At 39.4% G+C, this 20,957-nt stretch overlaps 1 protein-coding gene across 3 annotated transcripts; it reads left to right on the top strand.

Annotated features, from left to right (window-relative positions):
* The first annotated feature begins 6,390 nt into the window (after positions 1-6,390).
* tlx2 (T cell leukemia homeobox 2) lies at positions 6,391-17,998 on the top strand. Of its 3 annotated transcripts, XM_085246930.1 has the most exons (5): positions 6,391-7,587; positions 13,664-13,876; positions 14,462-14,699; positions 16,959-17,139; positions 17,620-17,998. In XM_085246930.1, exons 1-5 carry the CDS (start codon positions 7,077-7,079, stop codon positions 17,629-17,631), a joined length of 1,155 nt encoding a protein of 384 aa, XP_085103056.1. In that variant the 5' UTR covers positions 6,391-7,076; the 3' UTR covers positions 17,632-17,998. The 3 variants fall into 3 exon arrangements, with proteins under 3 accessions (XP_085103056.1, XP_085103049.1, XP_085103065.1); XM_085246923.1 differs by lacking the exon at positions 17,620-17,998 and having other exon boundaries at positions 16,959-17,175; XM_085246939.1 differs by lacking the exons at positions 13,664-13,876; positions 17,620-17,998 and having other exon boundaries at positions 16,959-17,175.
* Positions 17,999-20,957: the final 2,959 nt, after the last annotated feature.

Raw genomic sequence — 20,957 nt, 5'->3', positions numbered from 1 at the left:
GTCTTGTTTGTCTACACTCGATAAAAGGCTCAACACCATGAAGGTTGATGGCTACAGCAACACGAGGAGGGTCACTAGTGATTATAGGTGTCGTTCCTATGGCAGAAAATGGGATTTTGAATTTTTGAAAACTGGGGATGTGGCGAAATCAGTGCTCAGCAAAAAAACCCAACACAACCTGCAGATTGCAAACATAACTTAACGATATTACCAAAACAGAAAATGAAAGTGATTTTCGTGTGAGTAAACAACCCTGGCTGCCAAAAGTAAAACCTGTCACTGTCTGGAACCAGTGAAAAGTTTGAACAATCTAATACTGTAGAGGTTCAATTTTACTAAGTAGAATGATTGTTTTATATTTCTAAAAAACAACAACAACAACAACAACAACAACTTTATAGCTCTTAGCTTTAATAGAGACATATTTAATCCAGTTAGATATCCTGGAAAATAAATTTAAGAAAATATAAGCAGTTGCATTCATCTACTTTGATTAATACTTCTGTCACAGCTCATGGAGCCAAGAGGACTTCTCAGTTCATGCATTTTATATAAAAAAAAATACCTTAATATGTACCATCTTTTAGACAGTAAAGTCAATACGTTATAATTCTCCATGTATCAAGTGGGCATGAGTGCAAAAACAAGTCCACAGAAAACCTGAAATATTTTTCTATGAAATTCTTCTGCTTCTCTGTTTCTATGAGGCTCCTGTAAGTGTTTGGAAAAAAGCACAAGTACATTACCCTCTTCAAGCCTGAATTCTACACCTTCAGTACCGTCTGCGGATCACAGCATAGTTATTGCACCACAGTTTTGTAACTGGAGAGTGACATGATTCAGGGTTCTATGGGTATATCCTATTCTTGTGGCTTTTTGCTTCTTCTTTTATGTCCAAAGACTTTGACTCAAGACACCAGGGTTTGTGCCCCACGTGGAACCAATATTTTTACACTTTGTTTCCTAAGATTTAACAACTTATTTTTACTTTTCAGTTTTTGGCTGCATTAAGGCACTATAATTAATAGCTATATTTTGAAAAAAAATCTTAGACTTACTTACAGACATTTTTACATAATTCCACATTTTTGGAAACCTTTATTTTCAAGGTTACCAGTGTGACGAGCTCGAAATTGGTGCAGACATGCAAGATTTCAACAAGTTCCATTAGCGTATTTCCATACTTCCCATCCACTGTCTATTTAGTCATGCAAGGCAATGCTTTCAGAGAGACTGATTATTAAGTTAGCTGATACTTAATTCCATACAGTCAAAGTCAAGCCTGAGGTCAAGGATAAGTGGTGTCAGGTCAGATTTGCTACCCTTTGGAAACTCACACAAAACTGTCAAACGAACTATTTTTGATCTAAAATGAAAAGAGATGGAACAGCACAAGGCTAACCTCTTGTTTCTTGTCTTCAGAAACCCATTTCTTTAAACTATTTCTAGATAGGAAGTTGTCATATCAAAGAAGGTTTTCAAATATCCGACCATGTTGGTGTGGTTTAAAATTTGTGGGCACACAGCAGCCAAGTGTTAGCAGGCATTTGTCCAAGAATGTACCTACGCACAAGTAACTTTTACTTTGAATGTACTCTGGGCTGAAAAAGATCCATTTCTGTCCATGTATACACAAATTTGTATACTTTGAATTGCAATAAAACAAGGCTCCTGGCAGCACAAAATACTCTAGCTGTTATATATTTCTAGATACTTTCAGAGATCATTAAGGTGCTAGCATTGAGGCCAAATATGATTTTTGTGCAGGTGTCCATTTATTTATCTCACTACCTGGAGAAAAGACTCTGGGAACTAAACCCACTCAAAGGCTACCAAGACACCCTTGCCTGTAGTCTTGCTATGAATCAGAAATCTGTAAATGTGCCTAAGCTGATCACTGATATGGCTTGAACTGTAAAGGTAAGGGCAACAGCAGAATTCACCACCAAACGTAAAGCAAATACAGACAAATCAGACAAATATACTTGTATTAAGTAACTGTGAAAAGGCTTTTGTAGAAGAACTCATGTTCTTCTCACAGACAACAAAACGTGCCGTGGTAATGCTATGTGTTTCCAATAAACATGTGGTATTGAACTTTTGAGTTTATTAAAATTCATGGGTATTTTATAATGATATTTTTAGGTCTTTGGAACAGTGCATTTTAATTTTTAACTTGATGCATGGATGAGTCCTTTAACAGTTGGACTTTGTTATTTTTTCTAGGTGTGTCTCCTCTGAATTTCAACCTAATAGCAACAGAGAACCAAACAAAACTGGGAAGAGAAGAGCATATAACTTGGCAGGTAGACATCCATTATGAGATGCCTGTGTTTGTCCTTAGTGAATTTTTCCTGTGTTAACTGCAGGTTTTGTGTGTGTGGTGTCAACTAGGCAGGAAGATGTTCACAATTATCAACGTGCTCTCTAATTTTTCTTAGTTTTGTTGTTTTTTGTTGTTTTATGGAAAAATGAAGCCAACTTTAAGTGAATGGAGGGGTGTGGGTGGGGTTCTTCCTGTACAAAAAATCCATGGACAGTAAAAAAATTCATAGCACAATCTAAAGATACAAAGCCAGTGATACAAAATAATATTATTACAGAGAGTGAATCCTCCAGGCCACTTTTAAGAAAACAATATTTTACTCGAGTATTTCCATTCATTTCAGGGGGAAACGGTGAACTTTGCTGAAAGTTTTGTTGATGATTCACTGGGTAAAATTATACTTTTTTTTTTTTAATTTAAGTAACATTGTGTCCAGTATTTAACATTAAGCTTTTTCTGTTTGGTGACTTTTATTTTGTCTTGTATTCCTTTCTTATCAACGTTCTGTTAATAAAACCCCTCAAGGATTACATATAAATAATAACTTAGAATAGGCCTGAACTGTGATCCCCTCAGTGCTGGAGAATTAGGCCAAATCCAGATTTATGACCGGCTGAAATGTATTGGAAAACGTTGAACACTTGCAGCACGGAAAGCTGGTTCGCATGCATCTTAGAGCATTATGTGAAAGATTACCTGTAACTAAAGTATACCGCTAGTTGTATATTATTATGAATTTGTAAGCCCAGAAGGAGATCTATACGGTCCTCTCCCAAAGCCCGAGCATCCTTTGGCTCTTTGCTTATACGTAACTTTGCCATTTGCGTCTTTTTTATCATCCTCTTCTGTTCATTTTAATTTGGTGTGCAGCTCCCTCAGTCCCCCAAATGAGAGCTAAATCGGCCTATAGGTCACTAATATATCGGGGAGGCAACTGTGACAAATTCCTTTTGTCTCCGCTTTGCTGGTACTTTATTACCCAGACGAGCAACATGGCCTGGAGATAACGATTCATCACGCACAGCCGGCAACCATAGACAACGCCTTTGGGCAAAGTCAGCAAGGGGCTTTCATATTAAGAGAGAGTAGAGAGCATGCGTGCATGCGCACATGTGTTTGTGTGTGTGTGTGTGTGTGTGTGTGTGTGTGTGTGTGTGTGTGTGTGTGTGTGTGTGTGTGTGTGCGATGGGGGGGGGGGGGGTATCTTAATTGGCTATGGGGTTTTATTGCATTAGTAAAACTGCTGATTGCAAACCTGCACAGCATCATGTTGAGTTTACGTTTAGAACCTATAGATAAACCTCCTATGGGCCTATTATAGATTTTTATAATGACAAAACAAGTTCAGGGATCTTTATTCAAAAATCTACAATAATTTAAGACGTTCTGCAGGTGTAGCACATTGGAAGAAAAAACAGTCTCTTTTGGAAAACTGGGTAATTGCCACCGCAGATTCGCAGACTGGGAGATATATATAAGTGGGAAGTGTGGCCAGAGGAAGATATTTTAACTCGCACTTGAAGCTAGAGAGAATATGGAGTCCACAGAGAACAGTCCCAACAGTGTTTCACAATGCGCTATGTCATGCGTCTATAAGATTTAGCAAGATATGGCTCAAAACCTGGTGCTTTGGATGTCAAAAGAAAATAAAATCCAGAGAATTAAAACAAATCAAAAAACCATTTAAAGGATTGAAAATAATAAAAAAAAGTATACAAGTAGAAGGAAACCCTGCTACAGGTCACAGGATAAGAAGTTGCTCGATCCATCTAAAGAGTCCCAAACTACACATTAGACATCAGATAAGTTTTAAAACCCCATCTTAACTCCCTGGTGTCTCATTATAATACGTTCATTTTACACGAGAGCTAATCATGGTGTGCAGTCTAAATTGTTGAGAATAATGAAACAAGACGCTTGGTGTCCTATTGAGCAGGCTCAGGTTGTCAAGCTCAATAAAGAGATCTCAGATATTACACCTACATTAGAGGTTTACACTTTAACTCTTTTGTTTAACATGATTATGTCTCTTAAAATCCTTCGGAAATGAGATGTCAAATAATCAATATAAATGTAAATGCTACTAATACTACTACTAATTACTATTATTATTATGATCTAATCGGAATATGCGATCTAACAGCTTCCCTCAGATCCCTCAAATTCCAAATGTTTTAGATTATAATCACTCAGAATTTGTGATAGGACGCATTCATCTAACGCTGACCCCACACACAAGTTGATCATCCTTTTAAAAGTCTGAATCTACATTACAGTGTTGCGCAACAATAGAGCAGTCGGCAATTTTAGATACAGTTCTGTAAATCGTGCATCAGTACATCAGATTTTCTATTTACTGGACATGGAAAAAATGGGATTCCCTGCATGCTCTGTATCCAAAAAGAAAAGAAATGTCACTTAAGGTGACGCCCAATCAGACATCACATCACAGCTGCTGACATCACCAACAGGGAGAGATGTGTTACCCCAAAGTGGCTTGCAAACATTATTTTCCGCCTTCCTGCCCATAGATCTTCCTGGTTTTGCATAAACGGCCAATTACCTTGTCAGTAAGCTGATCCGAGTCTCAGTGCATCCTCCCGTCCCTATTCATTTTATTGTAACGCACAAATATAAACAGGCCTAATAGCAGCTACACTCGCACCGGTCTCGTCCCGCACCGTTATTGATATGGCCTCGAATTCACACAATTGATTTTTATGCTTCCCTCTAGCCACCTTGTGCAGTTGAGAGATATCTTTATTCGCACAGAAAGTGAAATAAGTGCGTAATAAAACGGTGATATATTAAATTCGTTTTTCCCCGTGTCGCGCTTTTATTATGAGCCATTTTTCATTTTTATTGAATTGAGACCCGACTGATCCACGTCGTCGCTCCGGGCGGGGAAAGGTTAAATAATTTGTGCAAATCAGAAACGCCGCTTTTCACATTTGGCTTCTTGATATCTGTCCATCTGCTATTTATTTGTTTAATTCTATCTATCTATCTATCTATCTATCTATCTATCTATCTATCTATCTATCTATCTATCTATCTATCTATCTATCTATCTATCTATCTATCTATCTATCTATCTATCTATCTATCTATCTATCTATCTATCTATCTATCTATCTTTGTGATCGTGTGTATTGGAATGAGACGATCAGCGCCTACAGTGATCACATCAAAATCTGAGATTTATGACTTCATTGTGCGCAAACGCGCAACAAGCACCTTTACACTTGCTCACAGTTTGTTGTTTCATTTAGGATAAATTGTACTGCTATCAGCTGCCATCAAATCAGCGGAGATACCACACAGCTCGCTGTCACTTCTTTTGATCTTCTGTCCGTTTCTACTGGTTAGAATATTGGTGAATAATGGATAAATGATGGTACCAACAAACTCTGGCGGAATATGTGTCACTGTGTATGCAGTTTAAGTGGCTTCGTGGATTACACATAAAGTAGGATTAATTGAAGAGTAAACTGTTGTTTTCCTTAAAGCGTCCCCTTGCTATTAAGTTCTGTTCCAAATCATGTCCAGCAGCAGGTTTCCTTGGGGAAAGAATAAAATCCTAACAGAGAGCACTGATTTGAAAACCTTGGTCATAACATAAAGATAATGATTATCAGACCATTTGCTGTCATAAACTCACCAAAGCTCATAATGTTATTGTGGGAAATGTTTACATAAATCTTTAGTTTATGTTCACAGACAGCAATGTTCATTTTTTTTGTCCTGTGATTTTGTCCCCCACTGTTGTTCAATTTTGATTTTTGTTAAATAATTTACTTTCTTAAAACTGAAAAAATATTATCATTCCTGAAGACCTAGCATAGTTCTCAAATCTCTGATACGTAGAGGAGCATTAAGGTGAAAGTAGCCACTTGACGCGGGCCTCAGTTCCACTAAATGCACGAAACCTTGCATTTGAAACCAGAAGAGCTGAATAAAAAATAAAAAGCTGCGGTTTCTTTAAGACATCCGAGCAAAACAACTGTCCTACCGAGGAGGAGGGAGGGAAGAAGAGAGGGAGGGAAGGAGGGTTGGCTGGAGGACCGAATGGCAGCTTTTACGCAGAGGGTAGTCTCACCTGCTGAAACGCAGCACTACAGAGCACTCTTCCGCGCTCCCCTCCAATTAATAAACACGCCTGCGAGGTCAGCGCTTCGTTTCGCTTCTTCGGGGTTGTTTTGTTTTGTCTTCAGCTCCATTTTGATGCGACGAGCTTTGGTTATCCTATCGTGACCCCAGCGTATGGATCGTCTTTGCCCGAGTAGGCGAACAAAGCGCATCAAGTCTCTCCAGAGAGGTGCCTCCCCCCAAAATCTCGGATTTTTCTCAGTAAGTAGGCTACTCGGGATAGCCATTTGGCATTTATCGGCTGTTTTTCTTGTTGTAAAGCTGCCTTGTATCTAATTCACTTGGAAAGAACTCGCTATTAAAGATGGATACGGTATTTCTTAGTCCGACGGATAGGCATTTAATTTAGGGAACACCCGATCCCACTGTTGGACAAAAAATAATGGGAAGATTTTGGATAGCGCTGGACACCTTATTGGTTTCCTGGGAGTAGAACAGGCCCGTGTCGATGCTCGAAAGCAAAAAAAAAAAAAAAAAAAAAAAGCTCACCACTGCAGACTACATCCAAATACTTCATTTCCAAAGGCGTGAATTGCTATATGTCAAAAACACATCCGTGCGCTGATAAAATATACTGACAAGCACATTAAGAACAAAAACTATGGAGCACACTGGGATCGAGGAGGTGAACCAGACGCACCAGCAGCAGCATGAACCCATCAGCTTCGGCATCGACCAGATCCTCAACAGCTCGGACCAGTCCAGCGGCTGCATGCTCCCTAACCGGACCGGTGACCCGGATTACGCGCTGGCCTCTAATGTCTACAGCAATGGGTACAACAGCGTCTACAACCCGGCCTGCTCCATGGCAGCAGCGGCGGGTTTAGCCGGCTCCTATAATGTCAACATGAACATGAACGTCAGTATGAACATGAACGTTAACGTGAACTCTGGAGGTGCAGGTGGGGTAATTCGGGTGCCGGCGCACAGGCCCATGCCGCCTCCGCCACCGCCACCCGCCGCTGCTGCTCCTCATCCACCCCCATCGACGCATCCACCGGGCATCGGACCCGGCATCCCCTCGATGCCGGGGATGGGAATGGGGAATGCAGCAAACTTCACATTTCCGTGGATGGAAAGCAGCAGAAGATTCGCCAAGGACAGATTAACAGGTAAAGAATAAATCTTATCCTGGTCCCACAACACTTGTAGTTTAATGTTTTTCATGAACACAGACATAGTAGGTCGGAAAGCAAGACCTCGTTATTTACCACCAAAAAAGTGAATATTTTCCTCACAGCCACTAAAGAGGAAATTATGAATTTACTAACACTTGTGTTGAAAACAACCCCCGACCGACGAAGCGTGAAGTGGGCCTATAATGGCTCAACAAAGTGGCGCTGATGATTTCATCTTTAGGTTGTAATCTATAACGAATCATATATGCGCACACAGTCAGTTTTATTATGCTGGAAGGGCAGCCTGATAAACGAGTGGAGAAATTGACTCGGACATGCTGATGAATCAGTATTGGACCATCACTCTCCATTTACAGCGGATGACGGATAACGACGTCCCCCGTTTTTTCATGAGGATGAATGATTTTTTCCCCCCTCTCCCGGAGAGCCAATTGAGAAAGCAAGAAGATGAGTCACCGTAGTAACAATATATGACATGTTAAATTCTAAACAAGAATGTATTATTATTATTATTATTATTATTATTATTATTATTATTATTATTATTATTTGAACTGAGTAAATTAGGCTATAATTGGACAACAGCTACAATATTGCTTGCAGACTTACTCTAGCAGACTATATGTAGACTTCAGTGGGGTTTTTTTTTTTTAATTTGTAGTTTTTATTTCCAATTTTACTTCTTTCAGAACCAGCTGCTTTTATTTTTTTCCTTAAAAATGAAATTCACCGAAGTCGATTTTTGTGCCATTTGGGCTTTTAATACCCACGATGAGTTACATAATTCCTGCCTATGTTTTTTATTCAGGTGTCTGCAAACACATGCAGCCATTTTTGTTCCCAAAACCCCACACGCCCTTCAACACTATCAGAATCACATGCTACTTAAAGGCTGACATCGTTTTTTTATTTGTTTCCTTCTCAATCCAAAATGAGATATTTGCTTTACTTAATTAAATATTATATGTATGCTTATTTAAATAATGAAATGTAATGCAATTGAAGATAAGTTCTTTTCTAGTATAACGACTATATATTGTTTATAATAAATTATATGAAAAACATACGAAAGATAATTCTCAGTGAGAAAATGGTAAAAAAAAACCGATTGCCAATAAAATTTTAATGGAATATGCTGAGATAGGTAAACGTATTTCATAAAAACGATTTCTGCGTTCTCTGTTTTCTTTTTTTGGGTGGGGGAGGGGTGGTTCAGCTTATAGTTTTCTCATGACCTCATTGCTATAAAGGAAGAACATCATGGATTTGCGCGCGCACGCCCCCTCCTCTCCATGCATTAAATATTCACTCTTCAGTTCTTTCTACCTGATTAATTATTAAATACCGGGGGACGATATGTCATCTGCAAAAAGATACAGTGTAAATAGGCTTATCAATTTTACTCATAGTCACCGAGGGCCCCTCGTTTAATTTCTCTCAGCTTTGTGTCGCTGTAATTATTTCGCAGCTTATATCTTTCCTCTGTATTGATCAGCCAAAGATCACCAGCAGCAGGAACAGCTACAGCAGCAGCTACAGTAGCACTATCCACACATACACACACACACACGCGCGCGCAGACACACACACACATTCAGATATACACACACAAACACTCCAGATTTAGCCTGCTCTGTTTCCTATAAAAGGCCGTAAATCAAATGGACTATCATCTATCCTGATGGGTAGAGCACCGTTTTAAATGTTTCTCCTTGTTTCTTGTTTTTCCTTTTCGCCTTCCAAGTTGAAACCGGAGGAGAAAAACGGTCCCGTGCAGATTTAAACAGCTAAACATGTTGCCAAATGCTTCCAGCTCTGGCATTCATGGCAGGATTTCTTTCTTTTTTTTCTTGCAGAGATGTAAACGAAACCTGTTAACTTCGACAATAGATTCTCATTTTTCACGCCGGGATGCCTCCCACATGGCACAAACTCGTGTTATTAATCACAGTAAGCTGAATTGGACTGTCGCAAAAGATTTACGGGTTATAGGGGCATCATTTATCCATCTGTAAAGATACACTTCATGTAGCCTACTGATGTATCCTTGGTGGTCACCCACTCCTCTGTGTATTCACTCAGCGCTTACAGGCCTAAAATGTTGTGCGTCAGGCTATTTTATTGCAACTAATTTATGTGTTATTTTATTTTTATTTATTTCTGAAGGACGAGTGAAGAATTAAAATAAGTTCACCAGGGTTAGCTAGCTGCTATTTTCCATCTGCTGTTCCTGAACATGTAGGCAAAAATCAACCAGAGAAGAATAAAATCATACATAAAGCCGCACCGTGCGTAAAAGTACACACGCACAACTATAGCAGCAACAGCATCAGTAGTAGTCGGAGGCTAACAGTAGCCACCTTTATTTTTCAATGTACTCTGCTCAAAAAAATAAACAAACCCGTCTATATACGGGTTCAAGATTTATTTGTAATGTTATTTTTTTCACATTATTATTTTTTTTACGTCAGAAACGAATTAAAAAATAATACATTAATAACATAAAACATAGCACAATAATATGTAATGAAAATTAAGACTAGTTAGTAACTGAAGAAAAATATAATGGATAGTGAAATGAAAATTGGGCTTTACAGCACAAAATGTCAAGTAAAATATGTACTAATTTTAAGAAACCAAGCCTTTTACCACTAGTGATTACTACTACTACTAATAATAATAATAATCTAACAGAAATTTGTCATCTTTGATGAAGGATCAAAGTACATAATAATATGTTCTTTGAATTGTTTGGACATTTTGACAATAAACAGAGCAATAATACAGCGTCTTTCACTGTAGACCACCTAACAGAAATAAAAGAAATATAATTAAAGCGCCTTTTCTCTCCTGTATATCTGTGTCTGGGTGTAAATGGCAGCAGTGCCGAAAAAAATATGATTTTATTTCAGAGCTGAACCCGCTCCTGCCCTTTTGCTTCCACGCTGGCCTGATTTTCCGTGTGACAAAAGACAGTATCCCTGCTTTTTGTTGCGTATAGTGTAATAAATAGCAATATATGTTCATGTTATATTTCAATATCCCCTTTAGAATCCTTCACGGATATATTTATTAGATTGCTACAAAGGTAATATCCGCCGTGGGGACGGGAGGCGCTGTCACCGGGAAGTGTTATTAAGTATAAGTGGTTTTATTATGGCAAACATATTCTCCACGGTAGCATTTTATTTTTTGATATGCTTATGCTAAATTGTGTTATCCAGGCAACAGATTTAGCATTCGCACCCATTTTCTTTTCCATTTGATGAAGAGGGGGAACAAAATGTGCAATGTGTTTTGCAGCATTTATTTTTGGTTGCTGGTGATTCTTTTCATTTTCTTTGTTTCATGGGAACACTTACATGATCGCTTTTTTGTTGGGGATAATGGCCACATACAGACTGCTTAACTGTTTTCCGAGCTATAGGAAAACAATTAATTATTAGAAAAATAATTATGTTTTACAGCTTTATTTAATAACTCATTTCCTAATTGTGGAAGCTCTAAGCTCGTGGGACCTATTATACCCTTACATTTGGAATCTGTACAGGAGTGGTATTCTTCTCCAGATACAAATTACTGCCATCAGTATTTCTGATATATTTCAGATTTATAAAATTTTGACTAGTATATTTGTTATTCCATATGGCTTTAATTTTTGGTACTATTATTTGTAACATATTACTTATAATCCAGTTACATCCAGCTAGTTTACACTGACTGTCTCTAAACTAACCGACTCACTGATGCAATTGAGCAAGGGCATTCTTAATTGGTTTGGCTTAAAATCCAGCACATTGCATAATTCATTTTGATTCTATACTGCAGTTCACAGTCTCGATAATTATAGTAATGAATAAACCTGAAGGCATATGGAGTAAAACCAAAGAAAAAAAAAGCATTAAACATGTCTGGTGGGGTATCACACCACTGGATCATATATTTATCAGGATTTTGCACACTGTAAAGCAAAGCCTTGCTGTACTTGTCAGGTCTAAAGGGTGCTGCTGCATGTTAGGTTGCCTCTGAACGTGCTTGTATGTGCCTGGCCCATTACTTAGCCCACAGATGGCCTGAAATAGCCATCTAATGCTGTATTAGTTAGCCAGACCTGCCGCTGGGAGCAACAACAGGCACGCTTGCTTTCTCTGTGGGACCCATAAAGCTCCAAATAGATTTGGGCAATGACACAAAAAGCAAAAATGATATGTTGCTTAACATATGTGCTGTACATTTAAGACTCCACTTTAAAGTTACTGTAAGAATGTGGCTTTACAGGAGATTTAGAAACACACTATGAAGTCCAATAAGGGCCGTATAATTCAGTATTAAGGACTGTGGAGGTGCTCCAGTCCATTGTGAGCACCTATAGTAGTGTTATAGAAATATCTTGGGGATTTTGTCATTAGAAACTCGTGATTAAATACTACAGATGCCGGTCTAAGTCCCAAAAGGAATATTGGAGGGGTACAATTACCATTTTTTATTATTATTGAGCATCAGAGCAGCACATAACATGAAATTGTTATAAGAATATTAACATAGAAGATTAAAAATAATAATGAGAGGGAATGAAGAGGTCATGGTCACTATAAATCCATGCGAAAGCCAATAACTGTAGCACATTTTCACTTCAGACACTAAATCTGTGCTACTAATTTGCACTTACGTGATGTTAACTTTATGTGACCTACCGTAACAGTGCATAGTAGCTATTCATCTTTACTTTACAAATCATTTGTTTGTGTATGCTTCAATTTGCCACTCATGTTCAGCACCATCAGGGGACGTTGGCGGCTCCCTTGAAATGACTGCCAAGTGCGTAATAACTTCATGTTCTATTTTACATCCAAATTGTCATCGTCTGTATAGCAAATGAATTTTCAAGTCGCTGAAAACTCTGAGAACAGCAGCAGCAGGAGGAGCAGCAGCAGGAGCAGCACGTAACCCTGAGGGGACACCTATGCAGATGTTTTCATATTCATTTTGGCTCCTGGTGAGCTTTTCTGACAAAACAAAAACAAATAAACACCCTGTAAGACAGCAGGCAAAACAGCTTGCTGGGGACGGATGACATAGAGATAGAGAGAGAAGGAGAGAAGACAGAAAGTATTTTTTTTTCTCTTTTCTTCTGCTGATTTCCATTCAGAATGAGAATGTGGCCTGGGAGTGGATCTATGGCCAACGATCTCATTACATTTATCGATCTTCTGTTTACCCATGGCTGACAAAATAGACAGGATTCATAGATATTTTATGATGCAAGAAGATAACTTGTTATTAATACCCGGCAGTTGAAAAAGAACCACGAGGCACTGAGGCAGAGAGTGAAGAAAAACACAATGTACACCCTTACAGTGCAAAACTGCAGTTTATATTTTTGAGAAGGAACAGTGACTAAGCGACAAGAGACAAAGTAAGACAATACAACAATACTTTGAAATAGCATTTATTATAAAGTGTCTATATTCTAAATAGTAATGCGTGTAAAGTTTATGACAGCCTATTCTGCAAAAAATGATGTCACTGTGCAAGAAGTTACACAATTGCAAATTGAGGTTATTGCTTGAGTTGTAATGACACACGCTTCATGTTTGTGCTCCAAGACATTTTGCAAATATCAAATATTTTTTAAATGCAATTATTGTGATGAAAAAAGACCCACCAAAATCTACTTTCCTTCAGAAATTGTGTTTTGTTAGGCTTACAATTATATTATGTAGGTCTGTGAATAGTACTTATGGAGCTTCATCACATTGTCAGAGGATGACCTTGGCTGTAGGTTTTTGATTGGTCAGCCAGGGCTTGATTTATCTGTGTAATCCTGCTAGATGTCACTTATTTTTTTTCTGAATGGCATATATCTCATTTCTTAGCTAAAGATCTCCAAATGCTAACTTAAGAGACTAGAAGCAAATGGCATTAAAGTAGACTCTGTTCATCATTTAGGCCCCTTCATGTGATTAGCTGCTATGCGTCGGTGCCCGCCCGGCGGCAGCTGCTGCTGTGCTCCAGATGCGGGACCTCACTGTGTCTCCCTTTCCTTTAGGGGAGCAGGCAGAGGAGAGCCGAGCTGGAGAGGCCACAGGGGGGCCGGGGGCCACCGGATCCCTCTGTCCTCTCCCCAAGGGAGACATCGGCAGGGTCCCTGTCTGGAGCACGGTGGAGACATTAGCCAAATGTTATTACCCCGAGCTTGCCCACCTGCGAGACGGCAATGGCCTTCTAGCAGACTATCCTTTTCCAAAGGGTGCTTGCCCAGGTGAGTCACCCCCTCTCCCCCACCAAAAAACCTCACCTGTAGCTAATTGTTAAGAGCCACCATTGTGTGCCACCAGAAAGTATAAACTGGATTTAAAACAGCATTTGAAATCTTAATATGCGTCAGTATTTTTCACGTCTTTATCCTCTAGCACTTTAAATTTTGAAGTGATAATTCACATACCATTTTTCTACTTCTGCCTCAATTACTTTTTCCTTGGATTTTCTGTTTGCACATCTCAGCGTGCTCTTCAGAAATGGAAAATGTGGCAGTGACGTTATCTTCTTCAGTTGGCAGCTTCTAGGCCATCTCTTAAGACTCCCCAAACATCATAGCTTTTTTTTTTCAGTTAGCAGCAAATGAACAATAATTTTTATCTTACCAAGGAATGGAAAGCTAGCTAGGTTTATGAGTCTATAGAAATAAATCCTCAGGGGAAATGCATTTATAATTCAGAAGAACAGGTCACTCCAGCTTAGAAATGGAAATAAGTAACCAATCAAGCATTCATGTTAAATCTCTAGAATTTTACAAATTTAAAACACTCATCAGACAAATTAATCCTCTTTTTCCTCCCTCTTTCAGCTGCCCTCTCGCCCTTTTCTGTGACCCGTCGAATCGGCCACCCGTACCAGAACCGGACGCCACCTAAGAGGAAAAAGCCTCGCACCTCCTTCAGCCGGGTGCAGATCTGTGAGCTTGAGAAACGTTTTCACCGACAGAAGTACCTGGCATCGGCCGAGCGTGCCACCCTGGCTAAGGCGCTGAAGATGACGGATGCACAAGTTAAGACCTGGTTTCAAAACAGGCGGACAAAATGGCGGTAAGATTGCAGCAGGGTGTTATTGGATGCTAAAGTAACATAGTTCTCCGTTCTACGTGTCACGTCTTGCTCTTTTTTTGCATCCCACTATATACTTAAGCAAAACAAACAGGCCTTGATGGTTTTTGACTTCATTAGGACAGGATGTTTGCGCAGAATTACAAATCTTCTTGTCCCACAAACTGACATTACAGAATGTGTCTCTGTTTTACACTTGCGTCCAAAAATGTTTACTGGTGTCTTACTTTGAAGACAAGTAAAATGGCCCACATTGCATTGAAGGAGTTGTACAACACTTATTTTGCTTAGCTTAGCTGCCAGTTGAGGCCAGTTCACTTGACCAAGCACAATTACTCCTGAGCCTCCTGAAAGGCCTTTTAGAAACCTGCTGTCCAAAGCAATACTGAAACACTCACAGGAGGAATTGACTGCCGAGTCCATGAAAAAAACACACACTCATTCACTTCATTCTAACTGTTGTTTATAGCCATTTGAAAGTAAATGAGTAGGAAATCAAATTATGATGCCCTGCCCCTTGTTAAAGGAGCAGGATACATATTTCAAACGCATATTACACACAGCTAAATTACCTTAAGTCATTACCCTAAGGGTTTTTATGTGTAAATGGCTTTAAAGCTTTTTCGAATGATTTTCTATTTAAAAGTTAAAGAAAACAGTTAAAAATCACTGCCTTCTTTGTTGTAAATTAAAGTATAATATAGAATTTTGGTTTAAGGATGTTCATTTACATTTTCTTAAAAAAATGCATTTATAGAAGAAAAAAACCTGCAGCAATCATGTCCTTAAGCCATAAAATGCTAATGCACAGTTTCCACTACAAAGTGCAGTAAAAATGAATTTGCTTAAAATAAACAGCAGACTGAACGGCATGTCACGAGTAACAAGGGAATTGGCTTAACTCGCTTTTCTGATTTCCTACTTTTGCTGAGATTTATGCCATTTCCCTGTAGTGTGCACCTGATAGGATGAGCATGAGGGATGTCTTTGTGTGACGACTACGCGAGTAACAAGAGGATGATCAAATCAACAGCCAGGGAATTAGATTATGATAATGCTGTTAACAATAATGTGTGGCTAATGGATGGAGGTTGGCGTGCTTGAAAGAGTGTTTTTAGAGGTGTGCTTATGCTGGTGATTTCTAGCTGCCATTTGTATTTTGCTTTATATTTTTAAGAGAATTGAACATTTATTACATGTTGTTTAACATATCATTTCCAAATGTCCGTAAATAAATCACCATGAATTATTCTGTTATGGTAATAAGAAATTTTCAAGACCGATAGAGTAAAATGTTCCACTGTTTATAGATATGCTTGCCTTTGTAAAGTAATTCAAGTAAATTGCCAAAAGTATTTACATTCACTATTTAAATTGAAATAGAAGTGTAATTTTTGTTGAGTACTAAAACACCAGTTCACTCTGGAGGTTTTCCAACATAAACGCTACAAAACAGGCTGTTTTTTTTAGGAAGACGCATGACTTTTCAATGCAGCAAATGTTGATATCAGCACAGCGCATATACAGGATGTGCGGAGTCGTTTCTTTGAAAAGAAAAGAAACAGATGCAACTTTTCACCTTGAGGCAGGAAGTGCTTTGTATGTCTTCCCCCTCTATTAGTCACGTTCCTTCAGCAACACCTGTCACTCATCTTGATCAGCTGTCGTGTAGCCAAAAGCAGAAGGAGTATCTGGCACAGGTGTAGTACAAAGACAGAAGAAAAAACAGGCAATTTGCAAATCCACATGATTTATTATGAAATTTGCAATCTCATCTGATCGCTAAAAGCTTTTTTTTCCCTTGATTCCTTTGACTTCTTTGATCAGTGGCTTTTTACTATATATATATGTCTATATATATATTTTTTTCTTGTTATTTTCAGGCATTGCAGCATATGATTGAAATTCTTCACCACCAGTACCAAAGACTGCCAGCTTTTTCTTGGTTTTGTCAATTAGAAATGACAATAAATGAGCCCTGGATATGCTAACTTATCCAGGAAAATTTTAACAGAAGCACCTAATACAGAATTGCAGATCTATTCTACATATGGTGTCTGTTTAAAAAGTAAAGAAAGAAGGAGGGAGAGAATCCCACTGTTTCTTTATTAAAGCATAGCACACTGCTAAAACGCTCTGGCACGTGGTACAAGTCGATACTGTGTACAATCGCCATAAAAAGAAACATTATATTGGTCTTAAATCCTCCTTTGCTCTCCTTTGTCTCCTCCTTTCACCCAGGAGACAGACTGCAGAGGAGAGGGAGGCTGAGAGGCAGCAGGCCAACCGGCTGATGCTGCAACTTCAGCAGGAAGCTTTCCAGAAGACGTTGAGCCAGCCACTGCAGCCGGACCCACTCTGCCTGCACAACTCCTCCCTCTACGCCCTGCAGAATCTGCAGCCCTGGGCAGAAGACAATAAGGTGACCTCCGTCACCTCTGTAGCATCTGTAGTGTGAGCGTGTGTGAGTGTGTGTGTGTTTAGAAGAGAAAGGGAGGGAAGGGGAGAAAACAGAATGTCTTGATCAAAGTGTCGTGAGTGTGAATGGACACAAGAGAGGAATTTCTTCCAAGACTGACATTCAAAAACTCAGAACCATTTTGGGATATCATAGATGCAGGATGCTTACTTTGGAAAAAAAATCAAATCAAATAATGGACAATGTGCTTATTCACTCATTGATCGTTACCAGCAACATGGTGGGGAAGAGTCTGTAGAGAGAAAGACACAGCTATCGGTTACTGACCAGACCTGCAAAACACTGTTTGCGGACTTCACAGCACAGGAGCCGCACTTACATTGATGTTTGTCAAAACTAAGCAAGTCTAAAACTGTTATCTTAAATATCTAAAGCATGTTGAGTAATTTCCTGCCTTACACCAAGTTTCCGCTCTCCCTTCAGCTGTCGGTCTAAAAGAGAAGAGGGCACTTTATCACTAAGTGCCAGGAAACAAATGGACACCTCTGTACATGCCCAACTGTCAAGACTGTACCCTCTTTTGCCTCTGGATCCCTCACAAGGTGGCAGAGAGACTCTTTGCCAATAATGGCAAAAAGAGACCTCGTGTTTTCGCTTTTGACTTTGTAACAATGTAGTAAATGCATGTTTCAACCCTTTTCTGTGTGAACTCGGATGTACCATTGAAGTCAGCGGCTGCCAAGGTGGATCTCCTCCCCAACTGCAGTGTTCAAATGGTAGTGGATTGGTGAAAGCCCTGATCACGGATTCCTCATTATGTCGAATTTAAAGGTGTTTTATATTAAAAAATATTGTGACTTTTTGAAAAGATGACAAACCTCTCCGTTTTTCTTGCCTCTTATTGTCTTGTTGGGTTCCCTCACTCACTTCCTGTTGTTGTTTGTCACCATTATGAAAACTGTGCAATAATACTTTATGATTTTAGGGATGTAGTTAGCCTCATGGGAATTGGCTATGATTACACATTAAAGTTTCAAACCACCCAAAGGTAAGATACCATCAAACTGTATGAGTAGGACAGAGCAATACCTTTTTTTATCCATAAAAACTGATGACTACAGCTCCCATGTGTGAACGTGAAGCAGGGCGTTGCCGAAAAAACAGCAAGCGTGCTCGGCAAAAGCCTCCCTGGATAAATAAAAGGTTTGAAAACCGATGCCAGCTCAAATTAGAATGAGAGTACATGAGAAAGTACGAGCTGTGCCTGTGCCAAATGAACATCTGAAATGCGGCAGCCTGATTTTGTTTGTATTTTTGTTTTACTCCACTGAACTGCGAGGACTTAATGAAGCAGTTGTCCAGTGATTGGTGCAGGAAACCAAGCAACAAATGAAAGGCTAACAAGTTTAGCCTTTTTCTGTGGGTCACTGATTGAGATAGCGTCTCAACAGCAGGGATAGCAGGGAACAGCTGAAACTATCGGGGGCCAGATATCTTGTTTAATAATGTCATTCCTTCCTTCATCCCAGCACAAAAAAAACATATTTCATAACCGAGTGAGATCAACAGTTACCTTAAACAAGAATTTTGATGCTTGATTTGATCAGAGTTCGTTTGCCTTTTACTGTAATCCAGCAGGAATGCAAATCTCAACCCTAAATAATCTCCCAAATACCTGTTGCCTTTTTTATGGTTAATGTATCTTTACGTTTCGAAAGAGTTTCTTTTTTGGCCAAAAAGAATGCGATTAAACTTAAACTTACGCTAAATGTACAAGCGGAATGCCAAAAGACAGCACTATTATTTAGTATTTAGTATTTATTTATTTATTGTCATTGTCAAGAACAATGAAATTGCGTTTGGGGCTTCCATACAACCCAAAAAAAAGAAGAAAATAATAAATACCCCTTAAAACCCAAGTGTACATATTTAACCCAGTGTGACTCCAATGCAATAAGACAATCCTTAGCAATAATGTTCGTAGAAATTCAGACAAAGACCTGAGAAACATGACAAAATACAACAATGCAACCCATTCAATATTATTGTACTGTGAGATATGATATCAGATATGATAGTTATCTATTTAAGAAAGAGGGGGGGGGCAGGAGGGGGAAGAGAATAAAGATATGATGCACCAATGCAGACCAGTTCATTGCTATTAAGAAGTTGGATATGGTTATTGTCCGTGAGAGGGGGGCAGAGAGTTCAGGAGCCTCACAGCCTGTGGATACAGGCTGTTGGCCAGTCTGGATGTTCTGGCCTGTATAGACCTGTACCTTCTCCCTGAGGGCAGCAGATGGAAAAGGTGGCGCGCAGGGTGATGTTGGTCCCGCAGGATACTGTGCACCCTCCTCAGACAGCGAGTGGGGAAGATATTACTGATCTCTGGCAGACTTGTTCCAATAATTAGAATAGAAAACGAAAACAAAACATCCTCTATTGGAGAGTAGCCATTTTTGGTGTTTGCCTCCATTGTTGTCTGGGCGAATCGTGGCCACCTGCGCACCAGACAGTCGTAAACATTTGTTATCAACACATCCAGCCTATCGTGCTTATCGCCCAAGTCAAAACAAAAACGGCCCAGGCAGACCTAGGCACAGTAAACACATCATTCAGGTTCCCTGCTTGTAAATGAGCCTTCAACACAAAGAACGTCACAGGAAATGGGCCTTGTTGTGCTCTATCTTCTTTCCTTAACAGTGAGCTACTCAGTTCCTTTGGACTGTAAAGCATAACATCAACCTCCTGTTAATCTTGGCTGTACCTGCCACTGAAAAATACCTATCAGAAGGCCTGTCCCTTTCCTTCTTTTTTGAGATTTGCCTGTTTGAGCCTTGCCTTTCTCTTAGAGCAGCTTGATGATGTGGTTCGAAACAGCTGTCTGCAGCTGCAGCCACCCTCAACAACCCTCTGTTTTCTCAGAGGCATAGTGCCAATGTTTAGTCAGTTTCCAGAGCGTCTTGCCTGGTTGAGATCGTGTCAATATCAGCCAGCTCTCCAGGTGAATCCTCCTCAACCCCCACTTCCTCTGCTCCCTGCTGCTTTCATCTCTCTATCTCGAATGCCTTGAAGACGTGACTTGGCCCATTTTAGAAAAATTCCTTCCTTTTACCGTTTTCAAAACTGCTCATTGTGTTTTGCTACAGGTGCTTAAAGATTTTTTTTCCTCCTCTCCTATCGTGGCACTGAATTTTTTTTCTCCCACCCCCCTCTCTGTTGCCACTGAGGAGCCCTGTCCTTATCCAATAAAATGTCACCACACAAGATGAACAAGAACAAAGAGGCTCAAGGTATATCAGACTTCCTATCAAGCATTTTGTTTTGAACAGGAGCACCATAAACGAAAAAAGTACTCACCACGTTGTGCTGTCTCCTCCAATCAGCTGTTTCCATTCTTGAGAAATGCAGTAAACATTTAAGCCGTTATCAGGCAGTTGTTGACGCTTCGGTGGGTTTAGCTCTTCGAGCATTGAAAGTTCGACTTCTATAGTATGATTATCAAGTCAGATCTGCTCTTGTGCAATAAATATTTCCTACTTGTTATCACCCTGCATATCTTAGTGTCGATATATACATCTATCTATCCATCTATCGACATATATATATATATAAGTAAAATGCCTGTGACCTGCACATTTGGTACAAAAAGCATAATTTTACGGCCTCATCTGGACAATAAATATACTAAATTCCATTTAATCCAGTGACATATTTGTCATTCTTTACAAAACCAGGCATTTGATAAGTTTTATTTCCAGACTGGCTTGATGCCATGACACCAATGTTCAGATGCCAAACATCCCATGGCATATCTACGG

Source organism: Mchenga conophoros, linkage group LG2, assembly GCF_057382185.1.
Source record: "Mchenga conophoros isolate Kocher_MC1m ecotype Shallow Benthic linkage group LG2, M_conophoros_male_GT1.1, whole genome shotgun sequence".
NCBI lineage: Eukaryota > Metazoa > Chordata > Actinopteri > Cichliformes > Cichlidae > Mchenga > Mchenga conophoros.
The sequence above is the reverse complement of the archived record's forward strand: the minus strand, read 5'-3'. Positions and strand labels throughout refer to the sequence as shown.